The 25,988-nt window shown below is 45.4% G+C and overlaps 1 protein-coding gene and 2 long non-coding RNA genes across 5 annotated transcripts in view; 2 read left to right on the plus strand and 1 right to left on the minus strand.

Moving 5' to 3' along the window:
* LOC130363059 (uncharacterized) overlaps positions 1–5,332 on the plus strand; it is an 82,782-nt gene extending 77,450 nt beyond the window's left edge. The window contains exon 4 of the long non-coding RNA XR_008891709.1: positions 5,029–5,332. This is a non-coding gene — a long non-coding RNA (uncharacterized LOC130363059). The remainder of the gene's footprint in view (positions 1–5,028) is intronic.
* The window catches only part of SLC30A10 (solute carrier family 30 member 10), a 64,657-nt gene extending 45,070 nt beyond the window's left edge, over positions 1–19,587 (minus strand). The window contains exon 1 of one of the 3 annotated variants that reach the window (XM_056568370.1): positions 19,575–19,587. Coding sequence is in view for 2 of the 3 variants with exons in the window: in XM_056568368.1 (XP_056424343.1) it covers positions 19,108–19,151 (44 nt within the window). In the remaining variant the exon portion in view is untranslated. Of the gene's footprint in view, positions 1–6,126; positions 6,237–19,107; positions 19,298–19,574 lie in introns of those variants that run through there. The other 2 variants (XM_056568368.1, XM_056568369.1) reach the window with 2 other exon arrangements.
* The window catches only part of LOC130363058 (uncharacterized), a 44,376-nt gene continuing 37,608 nt past the window's right edge, over positions 19,221–25,988 (plus strand). Inside the window, exon 1 of the long non-coding RNA XR_008891708.1 lies at positions 19,221–19,318. This is a non-coding gene — a long non-coding RNA (uncharacterized LOC130363058). The remainder of the gene's footprint in view (positions 19,319–25,988) is intronic.

The raw sequence follows: 25,988 nt of genomic DNA on the forward strand, positions 1-25,988 counted from the left end.
ATAAATATATTTTTTATTTTCTCCATCTAGTATTCCTTGTTGGTTAGTGAACTGACCTTCATGCACGATTTATGTAGATTAGGTTGATAATGTTACGCCTAGCGCTCCGGGTCCCCGCTCCTCCCCGGAGCGCTCACGGCGTCTTTCTCCCTGCAGCGCCCCGGTCAGTCCCGCTGACCGGGAGCGCTGCACTGTTTTGGCCGTTGGGGATGCGATTCGCACAGCGGGACGCGCCCGCTCGCGAATCGCATCCCAGGTCACTTACCCGTCCCGGTCCCCTGCTGTCATGTGCTGGCGCGCGCGGCTCCGCTCTCTAGGGCGCGCGCGCGCCAGCTCTCTGAGACTTAAAGGGCCAGTGCACCAATGATTGGTGCCTGGCCCAATTAGCTTATTGGCTCCCACCTGCTCCCTGCCTTTATCTAGTCTCCTCCCTTGCACTCCCTTGCCGGATCTTGTTGCCTTGTGCCAGTGAAAGCGTTTAGTGTGTCCAAAGCCTGTGTACCTGAACTTCTGCTACCCATCCTGACTACGAACCTTGCCGCCTGCCCCCGACCTTCTGCTACGTCTGACCTTGCTTCTGCCTACTCCCTTGTACCGCGCCTATCTTCAGCAGCCAGAGAGGTGAGCCGTTGCTAGTGGATACGACCTGGTCACTACCGCCGCAGCAAGACCATCCCGCTTTGCGGCGGGCTCTGGTGAAAACCAGTAGTGGCTTAGAACCGGTCCACTAGCACGGTCCACGCCAATCCCTCTCTGGCACAGAGGATCCACTACCTGGAAGCCGAATCGTGACAGTAGATCCGGCCATGGATCCCGCTGAGGTGCCGCTGCCAAGTCTCGCTGATCTTCCCACGGTGGTCGCTCAGCAATCGCAGCAGATTGCCCAACAGGGACAGCAGCTGTCGCAGTTGACCGCCATGTTACAGCAAATTCTGCCTCTGCTACAGCAGCAACCATCTCCTCCGCCAGCTCCTGCACCTCCTCCGCAGCGAGTGGCCGCTCCTAACCTCCGCTTGTCCCTGCCGGACAAATTTGATGGGGACTCCAGACTCTGCCGTGGATTTTTGTCTCAGTGTTCCCTGCATATGGAGATGTTGTCAGACTTGTTTCCTACTGAACGGTCTAAGGTGGCATTCGTAGTAAGTCTTCTTTCAGGAAAGGCCTTGTCTTGGGCCACACCGCTCTGGGACCGCAATGATCCTGCCACAGCCACAGTCCAGTCCTTCTTTGCTGAAGTCCGAAGTGTCTTTGAGGAACCTGCCCGAGCCTCTTCTGCTGAGACTGCCCTGCTGAACCTGGTCCAGGGTAATTCTTCCGTTGGCGAGTACGCCATACAATTCCGTACTTTTGCTTCTGAACTATCCTGGAATAATGAGGCTCTCTGCGCGACCTTTAAAAAAGGCCTATCCAGTCGCATCAAGGATGTGCTGGCCGCACGAGAGATTCCTGCCAACCTCCAAGAACTCATCCATTTGGCTACCCGCATTGACATGCGTTTTTCTGAGCGACACCAAGAGCTCCGCCAGGAAAAAGACTTAGATCTCTGGGCACCTCTCCCACAGCATCCTTTGCAGTCTTCGCCTGGGCCTCCCGCCGAGGAGGCCATGCAAGTGGATCGGTCTCGCCTGACCCAGGAAGAGAGGAATCGCCGTAGAGAAGAAAATCTCTGTCTGTACTGTGCCAGTACTGAGCATTTCTTGGTGGATTGCCCTATCCGTCCTCCACGCCTGGGAAACGCACGCACGCACCCAGCTCACGTGGGTGTGGCATCTTTTGCTTCTAAGTCTTCTTCTCCACGTCTCACGGTGCCCGTGCGGATTTCCTCTACAGCCAACTCTTCCATCTCAGCCGTGGCCTGCTTGGACTCTGGTGCCTCCGGGAATTTTATGTTGGAGTCCTTTGTTAATAGATTCAGCATCCCGGTGACCCGTCTCGTCAAACCGCTCTACATTTCCGCGGTCAACGGAGCCAGATTGGACTGCACCGTGCGTTACCGCACAGAACCCCTCCTGATGTCTATCGGACCCCACCACGAAAGGATTGAGTTCTTCATTCTCCCCAACTGTACCTCTGAGGTCCTCCTCGGTCTGCCTTGGCTCCGGCTTCATTCCCCCACCATTGATTGGACCACCGGGGAGATCAGGAACTGGGACTCTGCCTGCCACAGGAAGTGTCTCTCCCCCCCTCCCAGTCCCATCAGGCAAGCCTCTGTGCCTCCCCATGGCCCCCGTCCTGGTGTCACACTGCCCCGTGCCAGGCCTCGCCCTCTGCCCTCCCTCCCCATTCCCACTCCTGCTGTACTGCCTGCCGTTGAGGAAACCCTCCATTCTTTCCCGGTGTCCTCATCCCAGGGGAGGCAGTTACCGGACAAAGAGAAGGGGAGACCTAAGGGGGGGGGTACTGTTACGCCTAGCGCTCCGGGTCCCCGCTCCTCCCCGGAGCGCTCACGGCGTCTTTCTCCCTGCAGCGCCCCGGTCAGTCCCGCTGACCGGGAGCGCTGCACTGTTTTGGCCGTTGGGGATGCGATTCGCACAGCGGGACGCGCCCGCTCGCGAATCGCATCCCAGGTCACTTACCCGTCCCGGTCCCCTGCTGTCATGTGCTGGCGCGCGCGGCTCCGCTCTCTAGGGCGCGCGCGCGCCAGCTCTCTGAGACTTAAAGGGCCAGTGCACCAATGATTGGTGCCTGGCCCAATTAGCTTATTGGCTCCCACCTGCTCCCTGCCTTTATCTAGTCTCCTCCCTTGCACTCCCTTGCCGGATCTTGTTGCCTTGTGCCAGTGAAAGCGTTTAGTGTGTCCAAAGCCTGTGTACCTGAACTTCTGCTACCCATCCTGACTACGAACCTTGCCGCCTGCCCCCGACCTTCTGCTACGTCTGACCTTGCTTCTGCCTACTCCCTTGTACCGCGCCTATCTTCAGCAGCCAGAGAGGTGAGCCGTTGCTAGTGGATACGACCTGGTCACTACCGCCGCAGCAAGACCATCCCGCTTTGCGGCGGGCTCTGGTGAAAACCAGTAGTGGCTTAGAACCGGTCCACTAGCACGGTCCACGCCAATCCCTCTCTGGCACAGAGGATCCACTACCTGGAAGCCGAATCGTGACAGATAACAATTATACATCATAAGTTTCTGTAGATTAAAACTTATATTCAGGTCTGGCATGTATCCTTATAGCGTTCGCTGCGTCTGTTTTCTGCCTTACACCATGGCTGATCAGCACAGGTGGTAGCCAGGACAACGGGCGACGCTTTCATTGCAGTAGTATGCGGAAGCGATCACATGACCCAGGGTTAGTCACGTGACTTGATCGCACGACAGCTCTGGACCGGGATCGCTCCCTGCACAGGCGCAGTGGTGTCTTTACCCACGCTACTAGACGCCATTAAACAAGTACAGAGCGGGTAAGAGTCAAACTCCCTATTTCATTATATCATATATGTATAATTATATCATACAGCTGCTATGTATTAACATTATGTTAGTGGAGCATTAAATTTCGAGCGCTGTTATGTATTTAAAACACTTATATGCACTAATATGCACTAATTTGCACTTTAATATATAAAATATGCACTGAAGATGTATGTTATATACACAATGGAAGATTTATGTATGTATTTATGCGAGCTAAGCCCGCGTCTGTGTCGGGCACCCTCGTTGCCACGGCAACATAGTCGCCGCCGCCTCGCGCATGCGCAGACACATCAGTGACCTACACGGCAGCCATATCATCTAGGGGCAAAACTGTGGGCAGTTAAAGATCACACAGACCTATTAAAAAACAGTCATACAGGGCGCATATCAAGAGGACAGATATAGCACATTAAGTTCACATTTCAGCACCTCCATTGGCCCAATTCTTGGTGTTAGTCAACCTCACAACACCTGATAATCCCAGACGGGTAACCGGGTGTTAGGGGTGAGCACGAGTAACTGGAAAGCTGCTACACAAGCATCCCCCAGACTCTACTCACAGACCTTCACCAGTATAGGCACCCAATTCGGGTAAGGTATTGCTGTCTTGATTTCCTCTGCGCCTCTTCACCACACATGCTGTCTTCCTCACTTCACCACCATGCCCAGATCACGAAACATGACATCTCGGCTCCGATCCGAAAAGGAGTGAAAAAGAAAAAGATTGAAAAAAATCTTGACCGTGGTGTTGTGGCCCCTCTTCACAAAAAGATATTTCTGCAGATTAAAATCATAATTAAAAACAATATAAAGAGGGGCGGACACTCACCACAAACGTCACCATGTAAACATTAAGCATCAGGAAATAATAACATCATTATAAGTAGTGATAAAGGGTAATCTCTCAGTACTGACATCTCTGACCATCATTCCTAATTCTGTCTTTATGCCTTGCAATCAGGTCAGAGATGTCAGGTCCTAACCTTAAAGATCGTTTGGTTAAGGCGGATATCTCGCGTAAAAAGGGTGGACAGAGATTTCTGACAGTGAGTAGGAAGGGTTGCTTTCCATGTCGGACTTGTCTGACATGTAACTATCTGGTGAAAGGGGAGGAGTTTGTACACCCGACCACACAGGTACATTATCCTATTAAAAGTCATCTTACATGTAGCTCGGACTTCATCATTTATGTGCTTAAATGCCCTTGCGAATTGCTATATGTCGGAGAAACAACGTACGATTTACGCACAAAGCTGAATCAGCATCGATATAGCATCCGCAAGGGCAAAATGGATTTACACGTATCTAAGCATTTCGTAGAGAAGGGGCATAAGGAACAAGACCTCAGAGTAATGATCCTGGATCAAGGTGCGCCTCTTAAGAGAGGCGGAGACAGGACCTTACTTTTGAAAAAACTGGAACTGAAATGGATATATACTCTAAATACACTCAAGCCTAATGGCTTGAATGTAGAATTTAAGACATACAAGAAAATGTTTAAATGAAGGTAAAAGAGTGAGGAGACCTAACACATTTTAGTAGTCTGTCCATTAAACCTGACGCATAGTGAAGTTTGTGGATAAAAATATTAATTTTCTGTTTGTCTCTTGCAGAAATATCTTTTTGTGAAGAGGGGCCACAACACCACGGTCAAGATTTTTTTCAATCTTTTTCTTTTTCACTCCTTTTCGGGTCGGAGCCGAGATGTCATGTTTCGTGATCTGGGCATGGTGGTGAAGTGAGGAAGACAGCATGTGTGGTGAAGAGGCGCAGAGGAAATCAAGACAGCAATACCTTACCCGAATTGGGTGCCTATACTGGTGAAGGTCTGTGAGTAGAGTCTGGGGGATGCTTGTGTAGCAGCTTTCCAGTTACTCGTGCTCACCCCTAACACCCGGTTACCCGTCCGGGTTTATCAGGTGTTGTGGGGTTAACTAACACCAAGAATTGGGCCAATGGAGGTGCTGAAATGTGAACTTAATGTGCTATATCTGTCCTCTTGATATGCGCCCTGTATGATTGTTTTTTAATAGGTCTGTGTGATCTTTAACTGCCCACAGTTTTGCCCCTAGATGATATGGCTGCCGTGTAGGTCTCTGATGTGTCTGCGTATGCGCGAGGCGGCGGCGACTATGTTGCCGTGGCAACGAGGGTGCCCAACTATGATTGGTGTTCCTTCATGGCTGACATCTTCCTGCTCCCTCCCGACACAGACGCGGGCTTAGCTCGCGCCTGCGCTGTTATTATTTCCTGATGCTTAATGTTTACATGGTGACGTTTGTGGTGAGTGTCCGCCCCTCTTTATATTGTTTTTAATTATGATTTTAATCTGCACGGTCACTTTACATGATGTTTGTAAGTTTTGTACTGTACACTGTACACTTTATATAATGATGTATATACAGCAAATGATCGCTGTTCTTAATGCACTTTAGTGATATGTTTACACTTGTTAATTGTTTTTGACATGATTAATTGCACATGTATTGAGGAGGATATTTATACTCTCCATGTTTGTCCACTTACTATGCTTGAAAAAGGCAGTGAGAGACTGCCGAAACGTAGCAACTGATTTTGCTGTGAAGATGCAGTAAATACTCACCTATTCTGAAGTTTACCCGTGTGTGTTGCGCTCCTTTGCTATTTGGATTTAACATGGTGACCCTGACCAGGAACCAGATGACGGCTTGCACCGTATAGATCGTATTTACCTGCTGTGGTTCTGCTGCTCTTTGAACTTCCTGTGGAGCATACAGCAGCTGATGTGATACTACTCCTGTGTGGTGTAGTATAGAGGATGTGTCCTGTGTGGTGTAGTATAGGGGATCTCTCCTGTGTAGTATAGAGGATCTGTCCTGTGTGGTGTAGTATAGAGGATCTCTCCTGTGTGGTGCAGTATAGAGGATCTGTCCTGTGTAGTGTAGTATAGAGGATCTGTCCTGTGTGGTGTAGTATAGAGGATCTCTCCTGTGTGGTGTAGTATAGAGGATCTGTCCTGTGTGGTGTAGTATAGAGGATCTCTCCTGTGTGGTGTAGTATACAGGATCTCTCCTCTGTGGTGTAGTATAGAGGATCTCTCCTGTGTGGTGTAGTATAGAGGATCTGTCCTGTGTGGTGTAGTATAGAGGATCTGTCCTGTGTTGTGTAGTATAGAGGATCTGTCCTGTGTGGTGTAGTATAGAGGATCTGTCCTGTGTGGTGTAGTATAGAGGATCTCTCCTATGTGGTGTAGTATAGAGGATCTCTCCTGTGTGGTGTAGTATAGAGGATCTGTCCTGTGTGGTGTAGTATAGGGGATCTCTCCTGTGTGGTGTAGTATAGGGGATCTCTCCTGTGTGTAGTATAGAGGATCTCTCCTGTGTGGTGTAGTATAGAGGATCTCTCCTGTGTGGTGTAGTATAGAGGGATGTGTCCTGTGTGGTGTAGTATAGAGGATCTCTCCTGTGTGGGGTAGTATAGAGGATCTGTCCTGTGTGGTGTAGTATAGAGGATCTCTCCTGTGTGGTGTAGTATAGAGGATCTGCCCTGTGTGGTGTATTATAGAAGATCTCTCCTGTGTGGTGTAGTATAGAGGATCTCTCCTGTGTGGTGTAGTATAGAGGATCTCTCCTGTGTGGTGTAGTATAGAGGATCTCTCCTGGGTGGTGTAGTATAGAGGGATCTCTCCTGTGTGGTGTAGTATAGAGGATCTCTCCTGTGTGGTGTAGTATAGATGATCTCTCCTGTGTGGTGTAGTATAGAGGGATCTCTCCTGTGTGGTGTAGCATAGAGGATCTCTCCTGTGTGGTGTAGTATAGAGGATCTGTCCTGTGTGGTGTAGTATAGAGGATCTGTCCTGTGTGGTGTAGTATAGAGGATCTCTCCTGTGTGGTGTAGTATAGAGGATCTCTCCTGTGTGGTGTAGTATAGAGGATCTCTCCCGTGTGGTGTAGTATAGAGGATCTCTCCTGTGTGGTGTAGTATAGAGGATCTCTCCTGTGTGGTGTAGTATAGAGGATCTCTCCTGTATGGTGTAGTATAGAGGATCTCTCCTGTGTGGTGTAGTATAGAGGATCTGTCTTGTGTGGTGTAGTATAGAGGATCTCTCCTGTGTGGTGTAGTATAGAGGATCTCTCCTGTGTGGTGTAGTATAGAGGATCTCTCCTGTGTGGTGTAGTATAGAGGATCTCTCCTGTATGGTGTAGTATAGAGGATCTCTCCTGTGTGGTGTAGTATAGAGGATCTGTCTTGTGTGGTGTAGTATAGAGGATCTCTCCTGTGTGGTGTAGTATAGAGGATCTCTCCTGTGTGGTGTAGTATAGAGGATCTCTCCTGTGTGGTGTAGTATAGAGGATCTCTCCTGTGTGGTGTAGTATAGAGGGATCTCTCCTGTGTGGTGTAGTATAGAGGATCTGTCCCGTGTGGTGTAGTATAGAGGATCTCTCCTGTGTGGTGTAGTATAGAGGATCTATCCTGTGCGGTGTAGTATAGAGGATCTCTCCTGTGTGGTGTAGTATACAGGATCTCTCCTCTGTGGTGTAGTATAGAGGATCTCTCCTGTGTGGTGTAGTATAGAGGATCTCTCCTGTGTGGTGTAGTATAGAGGATCTGTCCTGTGTGGTGTAGTATAGAGGTTCTCTCCTGTGTGGTGTAGTATAGAGGATCTCTCCCGTGTGGTGTAGTATAGAGGATCTCTCTTGTGTGGTGTAGTATAGAGGATTTTTTTTTTATCATTGGCCCTACCAGCCAGTCCATGTTGGCGCTTGGGTGTCACCGACAAACACATTCTGCTTGCGCAGCACTAGTTACCTGTGTGCATCACCCATATTGCACCAAACAAACAGTGCAGCATAAAACACCTCGCCATCAGTGACAAATCACGACTACAGAGCAGCGATAAATACCTCTCCACCAGTGATAACCTCACCACAGTACAACAATAAATACTTCTACACCAGCAACAAACCAACACTGCAGCGATATGTACCACAATAAATAGTTCTCCACCATATACAAACCAGTACCCCAATGCAGCAATAAATTCCTTTCCACCAGCAACAAACAAACTGTCACGATCCCGGCTGGTAGGAGGTGGATCCTCTGTGCCAGAGAGGGATTGGCGAGGACCGTGCTAGTGGACCGGTTCTAAGTCACTACTGGTTTTCACCAGAGCCCGCCGCAAAGCGGGATGGTCTTGCTGCGGCGGTAGTGACCAGGTCGTATCCACTAGCAATGGCTCAACCTCTCTGGCTGCTGAAGAAAGGCGCGGTACAAGGGAGTAGACAGAAGCAAGGTCGGACGTAGCAGAAGGTCGGGGCAGGCAGCAAGGATCGTAGTCAGGGGCAACGGCAGGAGGTCTGGAACACGGGCTAGGAACAAACAAGGGAACGCTTTCACTAGGCACAAGGGCAACAAGATCCGGCAAGGGAGTGCAGGGGAAGTGAGGTATAAGTAGGGAGTGCACAGGTGGAAACTAATCAAGGTAATTGGGAAGATTGGACCAGGCACCATCATAGGTGCACTGGCCCTTTAAATCGCAGAGACCCGGCGCGCGCGCGCCCTAGGGAGCGGGGCCGCGCGCGCCGGGACAGGACCGACGGAGAGCGAGTCAGGTACGGGAGCCGGGGTGCGCATCGCGAGCGGGCGCCACCCGCATCGCGAATCGCATCCCGGCTGGAGGCGGTACCGCAGCGCACCCGGTCAGTGGATCTGACCGGGGCGCTGCAGCAACGAGGATGAGGCGAGCGCTCCGGGGAGGAACGGGGACCCGGAGCGCTCGGCGTAACAGTACCCCCCCCCCCTTGGGTCTCCCCCTCTTCTTGGGGCCAAAGAACCTGAGGACCAAAAACTCAATTTTTCGGTGATGAGGTCCGAGGCACATTAGGAGGGGTTCCGTGCGGTAACGCACGGCACAGTCCAATCTTTCATTGTTAACACAATTGATGTAGAGGGGTCTGGCGAGACTGGTCACAGGGACGTTGAACCTGTTGATAAGAGAGGCCAAAAAAAAATTTCCTGCAGATCCGGAATCCAAGAAGGCCATAGTAGAGAAGGAGAAGGTAGAGGCAGATATCCGCACAGGCACAGTAAGGCGTGGAGAAGCAGAGTTGACATCAAGAACTGTGTCACCTTTGTGCGGAGTCAGCGTACGTCTTTCCAGGCGGGGAGGACGGATAGGACAATCCTTCAGGAAGTGTTCGGTACCGACATAGTACAGGCAAAGATTCTCCATGCGGCGTCGTGTCCTCTCTTGAGGTGTCAAGCGAGACCGGTCAACTTGCATAGCCTCCACGGCGGGAGGCACAGGAACGGTTTGCAGAGGACCAGAGGAGAGAGGAGCCGGGGAGAAAAAACGCCTCGTGCGAACAAAGTCCATATCCAGGGGGAGCTCCAGACGCCATCCGGAAAAACGCATGTCAATGCGAGTGGCTAGATGAATGAGTTCATGTAGGTTAGCAGGAGTTTCTCGTGCGGCCAGAACATCTTTAATGTTGCTGGATAGGCCTTTTTTAAAGGTCGCGCAGAGGACCTCACTATTCCAGGACAACTCGGAAGCAAGAGCACGGAACTGAATGGCGTACTCGCCAACGGAAGAAACACCCTGGGCCAGGTTCAGCAGGGCAGTCTCGGCAGAAGAAGCTCGGGCAGGCTCCTCGAAGACACCACGGACCTCAGCGAAGAAGGACTGGACTGTGGCTGTGGCAGGATCATTGCGGTCCCAGAGTGGTGTGGCCCCAGACAAGGCCTTTCCAGAAAGGAGACCACGGCAGAGTCTAGAGTCCTCATCAAATTTGTCCGGCAGGGACAAGCAGGGGTTAGGAGCGTCCGGTTGCTGCGGAGGAGTTGCAGGAGCCGGCGGAGGAGATGGTTGTTGCAGCTGCTGTGTCTGTGACTGAAGTTGCTGTATCTGCGGCAGCAGCTGCTGTATCTGTGACTGAAGTTGCAGTGTCACGGTGGTCAAGTATGCCAGCTGGTGATTTCGTTGGGCAATCTGTCGGGCTTGCTGGGCGACCAGTGTGGGGAGGTCGGCGACAAGTGGCAGAGGAATTTCAGCGGAATCCATGGCCGGATCTACTGTCACGATCCCGGCTGGTAGGAGGTGGATCCTCTGTGCCAGAGAGGGATTGGCGAGGACCGTGCTAGTGGACCGGTTCTAAGTCACTACTGGTTTTCACCAGAGCCCGCCACAAAGCGGGATGGTCTTGCTGCGGCGGTAGTGACCAGGTCGTATCCACTAGCAACGGCTCAACCTCTCTGGCTGCTGAAGAAAGGCATGGTACAAGGGAGTAGACAGAAGCAAGGTCGGACGTAGCAGAAGGTCGGGGCAGGCAGCAAGGATCGTAGTCAGGGGCAACGGCAGGAGGTCTGGAACACGGGCTAGGAACAAACAAGGGAACGCTTTCACTAGGCACAAGGGCAACAAGATCCGGCAAGGGAGTGCAGGGGAAGTGAGGTATAAGTAGGGAGTGCACAGGTGGAAACTAATCAAGGTAATTGGGAAGATTGGACCAGGCACCATCATAGGTGCACTGGCCCTTTAAATCGCAGAGACCCGGCGCGCGCGCGCCCTAGGGAGCAGGGCCGCGCGCGCCGGGACAGGACCGACGGAGAGCGAGTCAGGTACGGGAGCCGGGGTGCGCATCGCGAGCGGGCGCCACCCGCATCGCGAATCGCATCCCGGCTGGAGGCGGTACCGCAGCGCACCCGGTCAGTGGATCTGACCGGGGCGCTGCAGCAACGAGGATGAGGCGAGCGCTCCGGGGAGGAACGGGGACCCGGAGCGCTCGGCGTAACACAAACACAATCAATAAATACTTCTCGGCCAGCAAAAAACAAACACTGCAGCGCAACAATAAATTCTTCTCCACCAGCGGCAAACCAGCACCACTGTGTAAAAATAAATGCATTTTTAAAGGGGTACTCCGGTGAAAACCTTTTTTCTTTTAAATCAACTGGCTCCGGAAAGTTTAAACAGATTTGTAAATTACTTCTATTTAAAAATCTTAATCCTTCCTGTACTTATTAGCTGCTGAATACTACAGAGGAAATTCTTTTCTTTTTGGAATTCTCTCTGATGACATCACAAGCACAGTTCTCTCTGCTGACGTTATTATAATAATAATAACGCTTTATTTATTGTTGTCCTTAGTGGGATATGAACCCAAGTCCCCAGCACTGCAAAGCAGCAGTGCTAACCACTGAGCCTCCATGCTGCCCTTAGCATACATCTGTTATGCACGGTTGCTAAAATGGACAGAGAGGTCAGCAGAGAGCACTGTGCTCGTGATGTCATCAGTGTTCCAAAAAGAAAGGAATTTCCTCTGTAGCATTCAGCAGCTAATAAGTACTGGAAGGATTAAGATTTTGTAATAGAAGTAATTTACAAATATGTTTAACTTTCTGGCACCAGTTGATTTAAAAGAAAAAAGGTTTTAACCGGAGTACCCCTTTAAACCTTCCAAAACGAAATCCCGTCTGGGGTGAAGCATCTAACTGGAAAAGATAAAACATATGAATAGTATAGGGATAAAAGGGGAGGGATAATGTTCATCTCCTGTCGATAATAAAATCTATATTTTCCATCATCTAGACTAGGAAAATCTCCAATTTTATAGCACGACAGGAGACTTCCATTATGCTAGTTTAAAGCAAACATATCATAAAAATACGTCTAAATATATAAAGAAATCAATGAAGCACAATACAATATTTGGAAAAATTATAGTGTAGAGATGGAAACATGAGGTTCCGGTCTAAAGTAAAAGGTCTTGAAGGTGGATTCTGAAGACCAATTCGCAGCGTTTAAAATGTCGGCTAAGGAACCTCCTGATTGACATAATTTAGTAGACATGGCTCCTCTAGTAGAGTGAGCCCCAAAAAGAGAAATGTCAATTCCGGCCAGAGACATGGTTTGTTTCACCTGGCTAAAGTAGGGGAAGAAACTGGTCTAAAAGGCTTACAAAATGAGATGAGTAGTTGAGTAGAGTTTGAGTCTCTCAAGGGTGCGGTCCTAGATTCGTAAGATTCAAGGCAACGGACTACACAAAGATTCGGATTAAGAGGGAACGATGGATAAAAAACAGAGGTAAGATTGGTTTTGGTCCTTCTGCAGATAGAAAAACATACTCCATTAGGGGAAAATTGTCTGCGAGAGATGTCCAAAGCTCTGACATCTGATACCCTTTTAATAGAAATTAGACATAGTAAAACAGTTTGTTTTTAAGATAAAAATTTTAAAGAAAGGAGATTATTATCACCCCAAGAATCAAGAAGATTAAGAATCTTAGAGACGTCCCAAGTAGAATGATATTTACGTAATAGAGGGCATCTAAATTTAATGCCTTTTATTAATTTGCAAATTAAAGGGTGTTTGCCGATGTACATGGAATGAATGGGTGCGTGATAGAAAGAAATTGCAGAACGATAAACGCTAATGGTGCCATATGCTTTCCCGATTTCAAAAGAATGAGATAAAAAATTTAGAACTTGGGTTAAAGGTGCATGAAGGGGATCCAAACCCGTTGTGAGCACCAATTAGACCAAACCTTCCAGGCTGATCTGTAAGCAGATCTGGTACCTGGAGCCCAAGCATCTGCGAGAAGATCTCTAGTTGACTATGAAGCATCTTAATTCGTTTCTGACAACCTGAGATGAACCAGGCTACTAGAGTCAGGAACTCTGATGAGATTAAAGGATGAGGGTTCCCTGAAGGATCCTGTAAAATCAAAGGATGAGATGGAATTATCCTTGGGTAGTCTATAATCATTCCCAAAATTTGGGGAACCAAGACTTAGTTGGCCACCACAGGGTTATGAGTACTAGAGTTGATCTCTGAGAAAGCACTAATTGGATTACTCTCGGAATCAGTGAGAAAGGAGGAAACACATAAAGGGTTTCCAGTGGCCAAAATTGGAGGAGAGCGTCTATACCTTCTGCCTCCAGATCTGGATGCCAGCTGAAAAATCGTGGGGTTTGGTGATTCAATCTCGAGGCAAAGAGATCCAGATGTAATGGACCCCAAAGAGAACTGATGGATTGGAATAGATTGGAATCCAAATTCCAGTCACTGGAATCTACTAAAAAAGGAGAGTACCAGTCTGCAACTATATTGGAGAGACCGGGCAGATATTCTGCCTTCAAAATAGTATTCTTGTGAAGATAAAAATGCCAAAATTCTTTGGCAATATTAGCTAAGATCTCTGATTTAGTTCCTCCCAAGTGGTTGATGTATTGTACCGCTGATATGTTGTCTATTCGTAAGAGAATACAACAGTGGGATCTGTGACTCGCAAAACTCTTGATGGCAAAATATCCAGCTAGGAGTTCTAAATAATTTATATGATGAAGAGATTCTTCTGTTGACCATTTGCCTCCTGTAGAGGAGGAGCCAAATCTTGCTCCCCAACCGCTGCGTCTGGAGTTGGATTCTATTACCAAATCCGGAACGGAATTGAAAATAGTTTTTTCGTTCCAAGATTGGATGTGTTCTAGCCACCATAAGAGTTCTTCTTTGGTTTCCGCAGTAAGAGATATTTCATCCACATAGCCCAATCCATCTCTGAGATGTTGGATTTTTAGACGTTGTAAGGCCCTGTAATGAAGCGGGGCCGGAAAGCTGGCCTGAATGGATGAAGATAGAAGTCCCACAATCCGAGCAATAGCTCGAAGGGATATCAAATGTTTGTTCAATACAATTCTGATCTCCCTGCGGATAGTCTTCAATCTCCTGGAAGGAAGACTTTGAATCACAGTCTGAGTGTTGATTGTGAAACCAAGAAATTCTCACACTTGTGAAGGAGATAGAATGGATTTTTCTGTGTTGAAAATGAACCCCAGATTGCAAAGAAGGGATATGGTCCATTGAAAATGGAGATGTATGAGAGGTAATGTCTGAGCCAAAATAAGGATGTCGTTCAGATAAATGATTTATCGGATGCCCTGGCTCTCAAAGTCGATACTACTGGTTTTAGTAGTTTTGTAAAGCACCATGGTGCTGATGAAAGGCCGAATAGTAGGCTCGTAAACTGCCATTTTTGTTCGTTCCAAATGAATTGGAGGTAAGGTTGAGACTCTTGATGCATAGGAACCGTGAGGTAAGCATCCTTGAGGTTTACTTTGGCCAACCAGTCATTGTGAAGTAGAAGATCTCTTAAAAGGTGAATACTTTCCATTTTGAAATGGCAGTAAGAAATTAGATTGTTCAGAGTCTTCAAATTTATGACAGGATGAAAGCCTCCGTCTTTCTTTTTACTAAAAATAGATTGCTCACATAACCTGGAGTATCTAGAGGGACTTGGACAATCGCTCCCTTGGAGTATAGATCTTTGACTTCTTTGTCTATGAGATCCTGATCTGACAGTGAAAAAATTATTGGTTGGGGTAGTTGATGTTGAATTGGTGGATGAACAAATTCTATTTGAAACCCCAATACTGTGTTTAAGACCCAGGCATCTGAAGTAATCATAGCCCAAATGTGGAAAACATGAGAAATCCTTCCTCCTAGTGGTATGTGGGAAGAAAGTGGAAGAGATGATCTTACCTGTTGGAGGTCTGGATCTCGGACACCCGCGGTGTCCTCTTGCCCTCCTAGGTCTTCATCTTGTAGGGAAGAAGGGTTGGGGTTGGAATGGGTTGGAAGGTATGGAAATTCTGTCAGATCTTGGAGGGGGGCACGGGAGTAATGTCCCTCTTGGGACGGGTGGCTGAGAAGTCTGCCCCTTCTCTTCCCAGCTTTGCCAAAAACACGTGGTTGAAACACTTTCCTCAGAGAGGATTGTGCTTTATCCAAGGAAGAAAATTTTATTTATTTATTTCCTTGATGAAGGAATCTCCAAATAGGAGTCCTTCTGTGTGAGTGTCAGATTCAGTATTGGCCAGATGGATCAACTGAGGATCCAATTTTAAGAGAACTGATCTCTTTCTTTTGGTACAAATGGTTGAGTTGATGCTACCGAACATGCAAATGGATCTTTGAGCCCAACCTCTTAAAATAGAGAGGTCAACAGAAGTATTTGAAGCCATGGCTTCTTCCGAAAGGTCTAAGATTCTGGTAAATTGACCTAATAGGTCTAAGAATCTATCTCGGATGGTCTTAAAAGACCTATCCAAACCCTTTTTGGGGTTCTTCCCAGACTTGTTAAGAAATGTCACCAGAGTAGGGTCCACTTCTGGTGTATTAGCAAGTTTGTGAGGTAGAGTCGGTCTAGGACATTCTGCCCGAAATTTGCTTCTAGTTGACTTATCTAAAGGCTTTTTAAGCCATAGACTTAGATATTTGGATACTCGTGGTTGTGGCACCCATTCCCCCGATCTGGGGTGCTTGATATTACCCGGATCAAAAAAACGGGTTTCCTGCACTGTCCAGGATAATAGATTTCTGATCCTCAGGATCGATAAGCAAGTTCTAATCTGAGATGTCCTCATATTCCGAACTATCATCTGGTGTAGTATAGTTCGACCCCTCAGAAGAGGATTGGTTGGGGGATTCAACAAATGAGTCCGGCTTAGACCTGTTTTAGACTCTAGAGGCCCGTTTCTTTTTGATCTCCTCACGGGTGGAGGGTAAAGGATGCACTTGAGAGGCATATGCAATTTTTTTTTTTTGTAAAAGCCACAGAAACATCCTGATCAATCACTTTTTAGATTTCTTTAGTGAATGTGAAGGAACGGTAATATGATCCCTTTTTTGGGAGGCCTACCCAGATTTTTTCCACCCCATAGCTAAATTAGAAACAGACTCCTCAGGGGAGCAGAATTGGTCCGTTGGAGTAGAGGGTCTATTTTTTTGTGAAATAGGAGTATTAGATTTTTTTCATGACTAAGGCAACTGATTTAGCAACCACGTCAGGTATGACTGACATAGCAGAACGTACTGCAGATTGAACTGACTTGATGACAGATTGGTCCACCATATTTTGTATGGTAGTTTCATCAACTATCTCAAAATGTTGAGAAACAGTTGGAGCATTATTCTCCTCTTTGGCCATGTTAAAGGGGTACTCCGGTGCTTACACATCTTATCCCCTATCCAAAGGATAAGGGATAAGATGCCTGATCGCGGGAGTCCCGCAGCTGGGGACCCCACGATCATGCAAGCGGCACCCCGTTTGTAATCAGTCCCCGGAACGTGTGACGTCACGCCCCCTCCACCGTGTGACGTCATGCTCCGCCCCTCAATGCAAGCCTACGGGAGGGGGCGTTATAGCTATCACGCCCCCTCCCGTAGGCTTGCATTAGGGGGCGGAGCGTGACGTCACACGCCGCCGGCCCTGTGGTCGACCGTAATCAGACCCGGAGCGAACACGCTCCGGGGACTGATTACAAACGGGGTGCCGCGTGCATGATCCTTTGGATAGGGGATAAGATGTGTAAGCACCTGAGTACCCCTTTAAATATGTATATATGTAATATAGTTGTAAATATATATAGGAAAAATGTATATAAAGAATTTATTAATTATTAATAGAATATGAAGGGAAGTAGTAATAGACTTTAACCCCTTAAGGACGCAGGACGTAAATGTACGTCCTGGTGAGGTGGTACTTAACGCACCAGGACGTACATTTACGTCCTGTGCATAACCGCGGGCATCGGAGCGATGCCCGTGTCATGCGCGGCTGATCCCGGCTGCTGATCACAGCCAGGGACCCGCCGGCAATGGCCGACGCCCGCGATCTCGCGGGCGTCCGCCATTAACCCCTCAGGTGCCGGGATCAATACAGATCCCGGCATCTGCGGCAGTGCGCGATTTAAATGAACGATCGGATCGCCCGCAGCGCTGCTGCGGGAATCCGATCATTCATAACGCCGGACGGAGGTCCCCTCTCCTTCCTCCGTCCGGCTCCCGCCGTCTCCTGCTCTGGTCTGTGATCGAGCAGACCAGAGCAGAAGATGACCGATAATACTGATCTGTTCTATGTCCTATACATAGAACAGATCAGTATTAGCAATCATGGTATTGCTATGAATAGTCCCCTAAAAAAAAATGTCAAAAAATTTAAAAGTAAAAAAAAGTGAAAAATCCCCTCCCCCAATAAAAAAGTTAAACGTCAGTTTTTTCCTATTTTACCCCCAAAAAGCGTAAAAAACATTTTTATAGACATATTTGGTATCGCCGCGTGCGTAAATGTCCGAACTATTAAAATAAAATGTTTATGATCCCGTACAGTGAACGGCGTGAACGAAAAAAAAAAATCCAAAATTCATACTTTTTTAATACATTTTATTAAAAAAAAATTATAAAAAATGTATTAAAAGTTTTTTATATGCAAATGTGGTATAAAAAAAAAGTACAGATCATGGCGCAAAAAATGAGCCCCCATACCGCCGCTTATACGGAAAAATAAAAAAGTTAGAGGTCATCAAAATAAAGGGATTATAAACGTACTAATGTGGTTAAAAAGTTTGTGATTTTTTTTAAGCGCAACAATAATATAAAAGTATATAATAATGGGTATCATTTTAATCGTATTGACCCTTAGAATAAAGAACACGTCATTTTTACCATAAATTGTACGGCGTGAAAACGAAACCTTCCAAAATTAGCAAAATTGCGTTTTTCGTTTTAATTTCCCCACAAAAATTGTGTTTTTTGGTTGCGCCATACATTTTATGATATAATGAGTGATGTCATTACAAAGGACAACTGGTCGCGCAAAAAACAAGCCCTCATACTAGTCTGTGGATGAAAATATAAAAGAGTTATGATTTTTAGAAGGCGAGGAGGAAAAAATGAAAACGTAAAAATGTAATTGTCTGAGTCCTTAAGGCCAAAATGGGCTGAGTCCTTAAGGGGTTAATGGACAGTGGTGGTATAGGGAAGGAGGTAAAGGGAAAGAAATTTGTTGTAAAAGAAAAGAAAATTTACAATATGTACTCAAGTAGAAAACAGACATGGTGCACATCTACAATCTTGCACACATCAGTGCTACGCCATTTTATGCTAGGGACTCACTCTAAATAGGTGGCCTTGACGTGGCGAGTGGGCTTGTACTTTTTGATCAAAACGTATATACTAACAACCTGTTAGTTTTTGAAATTATGCTGAGAAGCAATTGGATCATTGTGCAAGATTGTAGATGCGCACCATGTCTGTTTTCTACCTGAATTCACATTGTGTTTTCTATCCCCTCTTTTTTTTTAACATGTTGTTTGCACTCTTCCCCACCCCGTCAGCCCAACCCTATATAAGTAGTAGTTAGCTACACATGGGCCTTTTCTTTCCTGGCAGCCTCCCAGTCTGACTGGGAGAGCACGGTAAGTGTGCTGTAACATCTTGTTCACACTGGTGTGGTGCTGTGCGGCGTCCGTTGCTGCCGTGGCGCCGTGTCTGCGGGGAGGTGCGACCCATGGACTGGTTTGAGTGGCATTGGGGCCGCTCTGCCAGTGGGTCATTCCCCCTGTGGGCACTGGTGTCGCGGCGGTGGTGGTCGCCGCCCAGTGCTGCGCCATTTTATGCTAGGGACGTTAGGGACCCACTCTAAATAGGTGGCCTTGACGTGGCAAGTGGGCTTTGTACTTTTTGATCAAAACGTATATACTAACAACCTGTTAGTTTTTGAAATTATGCTCAGAAGCAATTGGATCATTGTGCAAGATTGTAGATGTGCGACCATGTCTGTTTTCTACCTGAATTCAAAATTTACAATATGTGAGATAAATACTACTACAGACCACAGGGTGGCACTGTAGGATAAGGAATGAAAACACTTCACCTAGAAATGTGTAATACACACGAGAATATCTCTCTGACTAACATGCAGCTCACAGTGAAACGTCCGGACTGCCTGACAGGAATCCCGCGACTTTGAGGAGATTGAAAAACTGCGCCGAACAGCTAATTGCCAGCCACACGCAATATAACGCGAGACTATGCAAGGTGAAGGAGCGCGAGGGGAAAGAGAAAAAACTGCCGGTGATGTTGCAGTGAGTATATAGGGCCGAGGTACCTAGAAACTAAGAAATCATGCGTGAATATATATATCGCGGATAGAGTGAGAGGAGGATATATGAAGCAGAGGGATAATATAGGAATATATGAGGGGTTAATTAATTGTAATCACTAAGTTGGAAAAAAAACAAATGACAATAAAGGAAATAATGGATATATAATGTACATGTATATATATGTATAATGCATACACATATGTATAACCGTATTGAATATTTATCAAGAACTAACAATGAGAGGAAAATGGTACTTATTCTTGATGCAGAGCAGCAAAGAAGAGGAAGTTAATTACCTGTATGGACCTTATATCACCTAAGCTAGCTGCTGATTGGTTGTCTGTACATACCTATTTGCATACTACTATTTCTTTCTGAAAAAGCTTTATTGTATTTTGCTGCTATACATTTTGACAGTAAAGAAGAATAGCATAATGGAAGTCTCCTGTCTTGTAATAAAATTATAGTTATTGCAATCTTATGCAGTAAATGAATCTGTTTATCCCTGAATAATAAGTGCAACAGATATTTTTACTGGAATTAATTACGCTCGGTATATGCTGTAACAAATAAAGTCCTGCAAAAAAGAGTGAATGTAGCAGTGTTCTGCAATGTTGTAGTGATACATTCCATGTAAGTCGTGCAGAGGAAAAGTAAGTGACCAAGTCCGGCTAGATTGTAGCAATATATTCCTGGTAAAAGTCAATGAATTGGTACCTGCAAGTAAAGAGATTTGGGTACCACAGCGTGCTACTCACCACTCCACGTTGGTTCGATAGTATATAGACTTATCCTAAATGGGTACTGGGATAAAAACTTTTTTAATGAACTGGCACCAGAAAGTTAAACAGATTTGTAAATTACTTCTATTAAAAAATCTTAATCCTTTTAGTACTTTTTAGCAGCTGTATGCTACAGAGGAAATTCTTTTCTTTTTGAATTTTTTCAGTGCTCTCTGCTGACACCTCTGTCCGTGTCAGTAACTGTCCAGAGCAGCATAGGTTTGCTATGGGGATTTTCTCCTGCTCTGGACAGTTCCTGATACTGGCATCAGGTATCAGCAGAGAGCACTGTGGACAAGACAAAAAAGAAATTCAAAAAATAAAAGATTTTCCTCTGTAGCATAAAGCTGCTAAAAAGTACTGGAAGGATTAAGATTTTTTTTAATAGAAGTCATTTACAAATCTGTTTAACTTTCTGGCACCAGTCCTTTTAAAAAGAAAATATTTAATAATTTCAACAGGAGTACCCCTTTAATAAAGGAAACAAAACACTCAGTATATATATATTTTTTAATATTTATAATTATATTTATTATATTAAATAACAATACAAAAAATCAGTCAACAGTATCATTTACATACTAAATTATCCCCTATTATTGTCCCACCCCACCCATATGTGCCTGCGTGGAGAGAAAAAAAAAAGGAAAGAACCACATACAACCGTTTCCTACCACAATTCCCAAGTGGTCTTGAACTCTTTCCTTCTTTTCTTGAAACCCCCGATTCTCACCTTTTCATTTTATTAAATCCTTCCGCTCACTGATGTTAGGTGTCCTCAACGCAAACAATGTACAATCAATAAGGTATTTAGCCAAGATGGTCAGTTTTGGTATAAATTTTTTCAGCATGCCCATCTCTAAGTCCCACCCGAGCACCACAGAATTTATATCCCATGTCCCCTTATATTTAAATTTACTTTCAAGGAGTTCCCTGATGTGCCCCCATCCTCCACCTTCGGACATGTCCATACAAGATGGACAAAGTCGGCTCTACTTTGCCCACATTTTGGACAACTATGATCAATTCTACATTTCATCTTCCACAAAGACTCCGGGTAATAATACAATTGATGAATGATTTTTAGATGTAAAAAGTGAAATTTTCAAATCTCACATCTACTTTTGCCCATTTCTTTTTAACTGTTTCTTGAACCGCAGTACTTGATTCTTTAATTAGACCTCTATATATCCTTCTTAATGATTTAATTCGCCCTTGCGAAGGAGCTACAAAAGAGGTAAAATAATGTGAAGTAATAAAAAGTGCTTCGTTATTAGATGTGTTCCTAAAAGACTCTCTTATCTGTAAATACCAGAAATGTTTCCCAGTGTTTATGTGAAATTCATTAGTAAGCGTTTCAAACGTGATTAACTCCCCATTTCTACAAATTTGCCCAATATATTTAATCCCCAACCGTACCCAAAACCCTGAATCTATTCCTTTATTAAATTCCACAAAGTTTGAGTTTCCCCATATTGGGGTAAACTCAAGACTATTTACCGCCTTACAAATTTGTGTAATTTTACTCCACACCTTATAATACAACCCAAAAAAAGACAAAGACTTCCCTATGTGTCTCCTTGGGTGCGCTTCCAATACTTCTATTATCTCATCATATTTTCCTTCAAACGAGTTCAGTATATAATTCAATATGGGGTTATTTTTCCCGTTCTTGATATCTTGTGCCTTTGCAGCTAAGAAATAGTTGTAGAAATGCGGAAACCCCCATCCCCCTCTAAAAGGGTCATATTTCTAAACTTTATTTGTACTCTCCCTCACCCCCATATTAATTTACTTAACTGAGCGTCTAATCCTTTCAACCAGTTTCCTGGTATCCACATGTGCCACCCTCTCTGCTTGATTCAATAACATCTTACCCCATATATCAATTTTTGTTTAAATCTTAAAGAGCAAGGGCATTAAGTTTGTCTTTACAAATGAGTTTTTCCTGGCCAAGATTTCGACTCCAAGATATTTCAATGTAGCCCCTTCTTTAAGAATCGTTATGTTAGAGACTTTCGGTATGGTCCAAACTATCACCGGGAGCAACGAGGATTTGGCCCAGTTCACTTTAAGGTCTGCAACTTCAACAAACTCATTCACTATATTTATAATTTTAGGCAGCATCGTTTCCGGATTATCGAGGAAGAGTAAAAGATCATCCGTGTATAACAAAACCTTATCATTCACTCCTTCTAACCCAAATCCGTGGAACTCCGTTGATCTCCCCAATAGCTCTGCCAAGGGCTCTATAAGACAAACAAAATAGGGGATAGGGGGCACCCTTGACGTGTGCCTCTAGAGAGTGGAAAGGGTCAGTTAGCCAAACATTGATGATGATACGCGCCTTTGGATCTCTATAAAGGAGTTGAATCCATTTAATAATTCCTCCACCAATATTATATCACTCCTATAGTTTCCAGAGGAACCTCCATTCCATCCTGTCAAAGGCCTTCATTGTGTCCAATGACAGGATGGAACGGAGGGGCCCACCATCTACTTCCAGGTTGGCAAATACCCTTGCAATGTTTTCTTGAATTAACCTACCAGGAATAAATCCTGATTGATTCGGGTGAATCAACTCCGGTATGACTTTTATTAGCGGACCTGCAAAAATTTTCCCTAATAATTTAAAATCAACATTTAAGAGGGATATGGGTCTAAACGCTGCTGGATGCCCTACGTTATCCCCTGACTTTTTGGGTATAAGCTAAGTCAAAGCCAGAAGTGTATTCAAAAGGAATAAGACATATATAGGAAGAACTCACACTTCCCAATTCCTCTAACAACCTTCCAAATGGGGTACTTGAAGCCCTACCCGAGAAGTTAGTGCCCCCCACTCTGTCTCTTGCCTCATTGAGGACACAGTTGAAGTCTCCCCATATAAGTAGGAAACAAAACACTCAGTATATTTTACTATTGGGGGGACAAATACTTCGAACCGTCACTTTCTGGCTTTATAGGAGTCTCAACGTTCTGTTCGACTAGGACACTGTTCAGACCTGAGAAGTGCACTAGCCCTAACATGCAGTATAATTCCCATTTGTATAGCAGAATACCTCTGTATTAAAATATAAAGAGGTTTGCAGATACAGTGTAAAATATGAAAAAAAATAATGAAATAGATGGTAGAGATGGACTTGAAAATAGAAAAATAAAATAAGATAAAAATATAAAAGTAAAAAAAAAAAAATAGAAATAAAAATGTGAAGCGATATGTGGTTAAGTGTTGATAGTAGCAGCAGAATGACTAATGGGATGGAGACCATACTGGAGGTCGCCCCGATTCTTACAACACGGGGTGAGAACCAGAACGGAGCCCATCCCTCTACAGGAATCCAAATAGCTCCAAATTTGAGTTAAAGGAGTACTCCCGTGGAAAACTTTTTTTTTTTTTTATGAACTGGTGCCAGAAAGTTAAACAGATTCACTTCTATTAAAAAATCTTAATCCTTCTAGTACTTTTTAGGGGCTGTATACTTAAGAGAAATGCATTTCCTCTGACATCATGACCACAGTGCTCTCTGCTGACCTCTGCTGTCCATTTTAGAAACTGTCCAGAGTAGCATATGTTTGCTATGGGGATTTTTTCCTGCTCTGGACAGTTCCTAAAATGGACAGCAAGGAGCACTGTGGTCATGACATCAGAGGAAATGAATTTCTTTTTTGGATTTCTCTTTAGTATACAGCCCCTAAATGTACTGGAAGGATTAAGATTTTTTTAATAGAAGTGATTTACAAATCTTTTTAACTTTCTGGCACCAGTTAATTAAAAAAAAAAAAAAAGTTTTCCTAGGAGTACCCCTTTAAGGCCCCTTGGTTCCAAACTCTCAAATTCAAATATTTTCTGACTTTCGGCCTTAGACATTCTTAACATAAAACTTCATCCACGCCAGTATTTTCTCACTAGTTGAATACTTACAAAAGACCGCCCTGAAGGATCCCTATTGTATAATTGTGCAAAATGGTTAGAAAGGGGGTGTTTTGGGCAACCCTTTTTGATGTTATATATATATAGGTTTGGAGATTCTGACTTTTAGGGGCCATTTGGTTCTACCTATGTACTGCTTATTGCAGACCAGTACATCAGGAGACGTGGAGGAGGCCAACAACCCAGAAGCAGGACTGCTACCTCCGCCTTTACACAAGGGGGAGCACTGCCAAAGCCCTGCAAGATGACCTCCGGAAGGCCACAAATGTGCATATGTCCACAGAAACAGAATCCATGAGCGTGGTATGAAGGCCCGACATCCACAGGTGGGGGTTGTGCTTACAGCCCAACGCCGTGCAGGACGTTTGGCATTTGCCGGAGAACACCAAGATTGGCAAGTTCACCACTGGCGACCTGTGCTCTTCACAGATGAAAGCAGGTTCACACTGAGCACATGTGACAGTCTGGAGACGCCGTGGAGAAGGTTCTGCTGTCTGCAACATCCTCCAGCATGACCGGTTTGGCGTTGGGTCAGTAATGGTGTGGGGTGGCATTTCTTTGGGGGGGGGGGGGGCCGCACAGCCCTCCATGTGCTTGCCAGAGGTAGCCTGACTGCCATTAGGTACAGAGATGAGATCCTCAGACCCCGTGTGAGACCATATGCTGGTGCGGTTGGCCCCGTGTGACTTCAACTGCATCTACTATACCCGACGGTTTTCTCTTTCGTGACGCTTTATCATCATCAGTCTGTAAGATGTAATAAATCTCAGATTGTTAATGTTAATGATCCTTCATTTAGTGTTGCTGAAGTCTGTGCAATAACACAATTGCAGTTATATAGGTTTATATTCCCTGCCAGAATATATAGAGGAGAGAGCAGGGATCGGCGGACAAAATGTATATGCTGGAAATGGATAATGGAAAAGTTTCCTTATCCGATTCAAACATTATCCAAAATCAGATTTACATGGATTATATTCTTTCCACAAAATAGAACAAATTTTTAATAAATCCTTGATACCTTATCAATGAATTTCAATAGACAGTCACTTTAGAGCATTATTCCCCAACCAGGGTGAATACAGCTGTTGCAAAACTACAACTCCCAGCATGCCCTGGTAAGTTGCTGTCATATAGTTCTGGTTGTCGTTAAACGTCAGTCAGGAACTTTTTTTTTTTTGTGCCTTAACGGACGTTATTTTTAACGGGGCACAACAGGTCCTGACAGATCCCATTAACCATTATGTAGAAAGAGCGTTGTGGTCAGCTCACCCAGTACGACCCACCGCAGCGTGGACCTCACCAGAAGTATAAAGAAAAGAACGGAAGTCCAGCGCGGTATTCTGAGCAATGAGTTCAATTTATTTACATGAAGCATGCAGTACAACAAGGATGCATGGTGTTGACGCGTTTCGGCCGGTTGTGCCAGGCACAACCGGCCGAAACACGTCACCACCATGCATCCTTGTTGTACTGCGTGCTTCATGTAAAAAAATTGCACAAATTGCTCTGAATACTGCGCTGGACTTTCATTCTTTTCTTTAACCATTATGGGGTCCGACGGGTGCCGTTTTCTGACGAGAGTAGATATAAATGACTTCTATATAAAAAGCTTAATCCTTCCAGTACTTAGCTGCTGTATGCTTCAGAGGAAGTTGTGTAGTTCTTTCCAGTCTGACCACAGTGCTCTCTGCTGCCACCTCTGTCCTTGTCAGGAGCATACAGCAGCCAAAAACAACTTTTGACAACTTCTAATAAAATTTGCAGAGCTGCAGCTTGGTCGATTCCAAAAACATTCATTAAGCCTTACTAACTGGACGTGTCCTTCGGCAGGAGGAGTGGTGAGGTTGTAGCTTCCAGTTTTTCTCCTATGTTTAAAATGGCATTTGTTTCCTGTGCTGCCATAGGACAATATAGAAAGTATAAATTTACTCAT

Source organism: Hyla sarda, chromosome 3 (assembly GCF_029499605.1).
Source record: "Hyla sarda isolate aHylSar1 chromosome 3, aHylSar1.hap1, whole genome shotgun sequence".
Taxonomy (NCBI): domain Eukaryota; kingdom Metazoa; phylum Chordata; class Amphibia; order Anura; family Hylidae; genus Hyla; species Hyla sarda.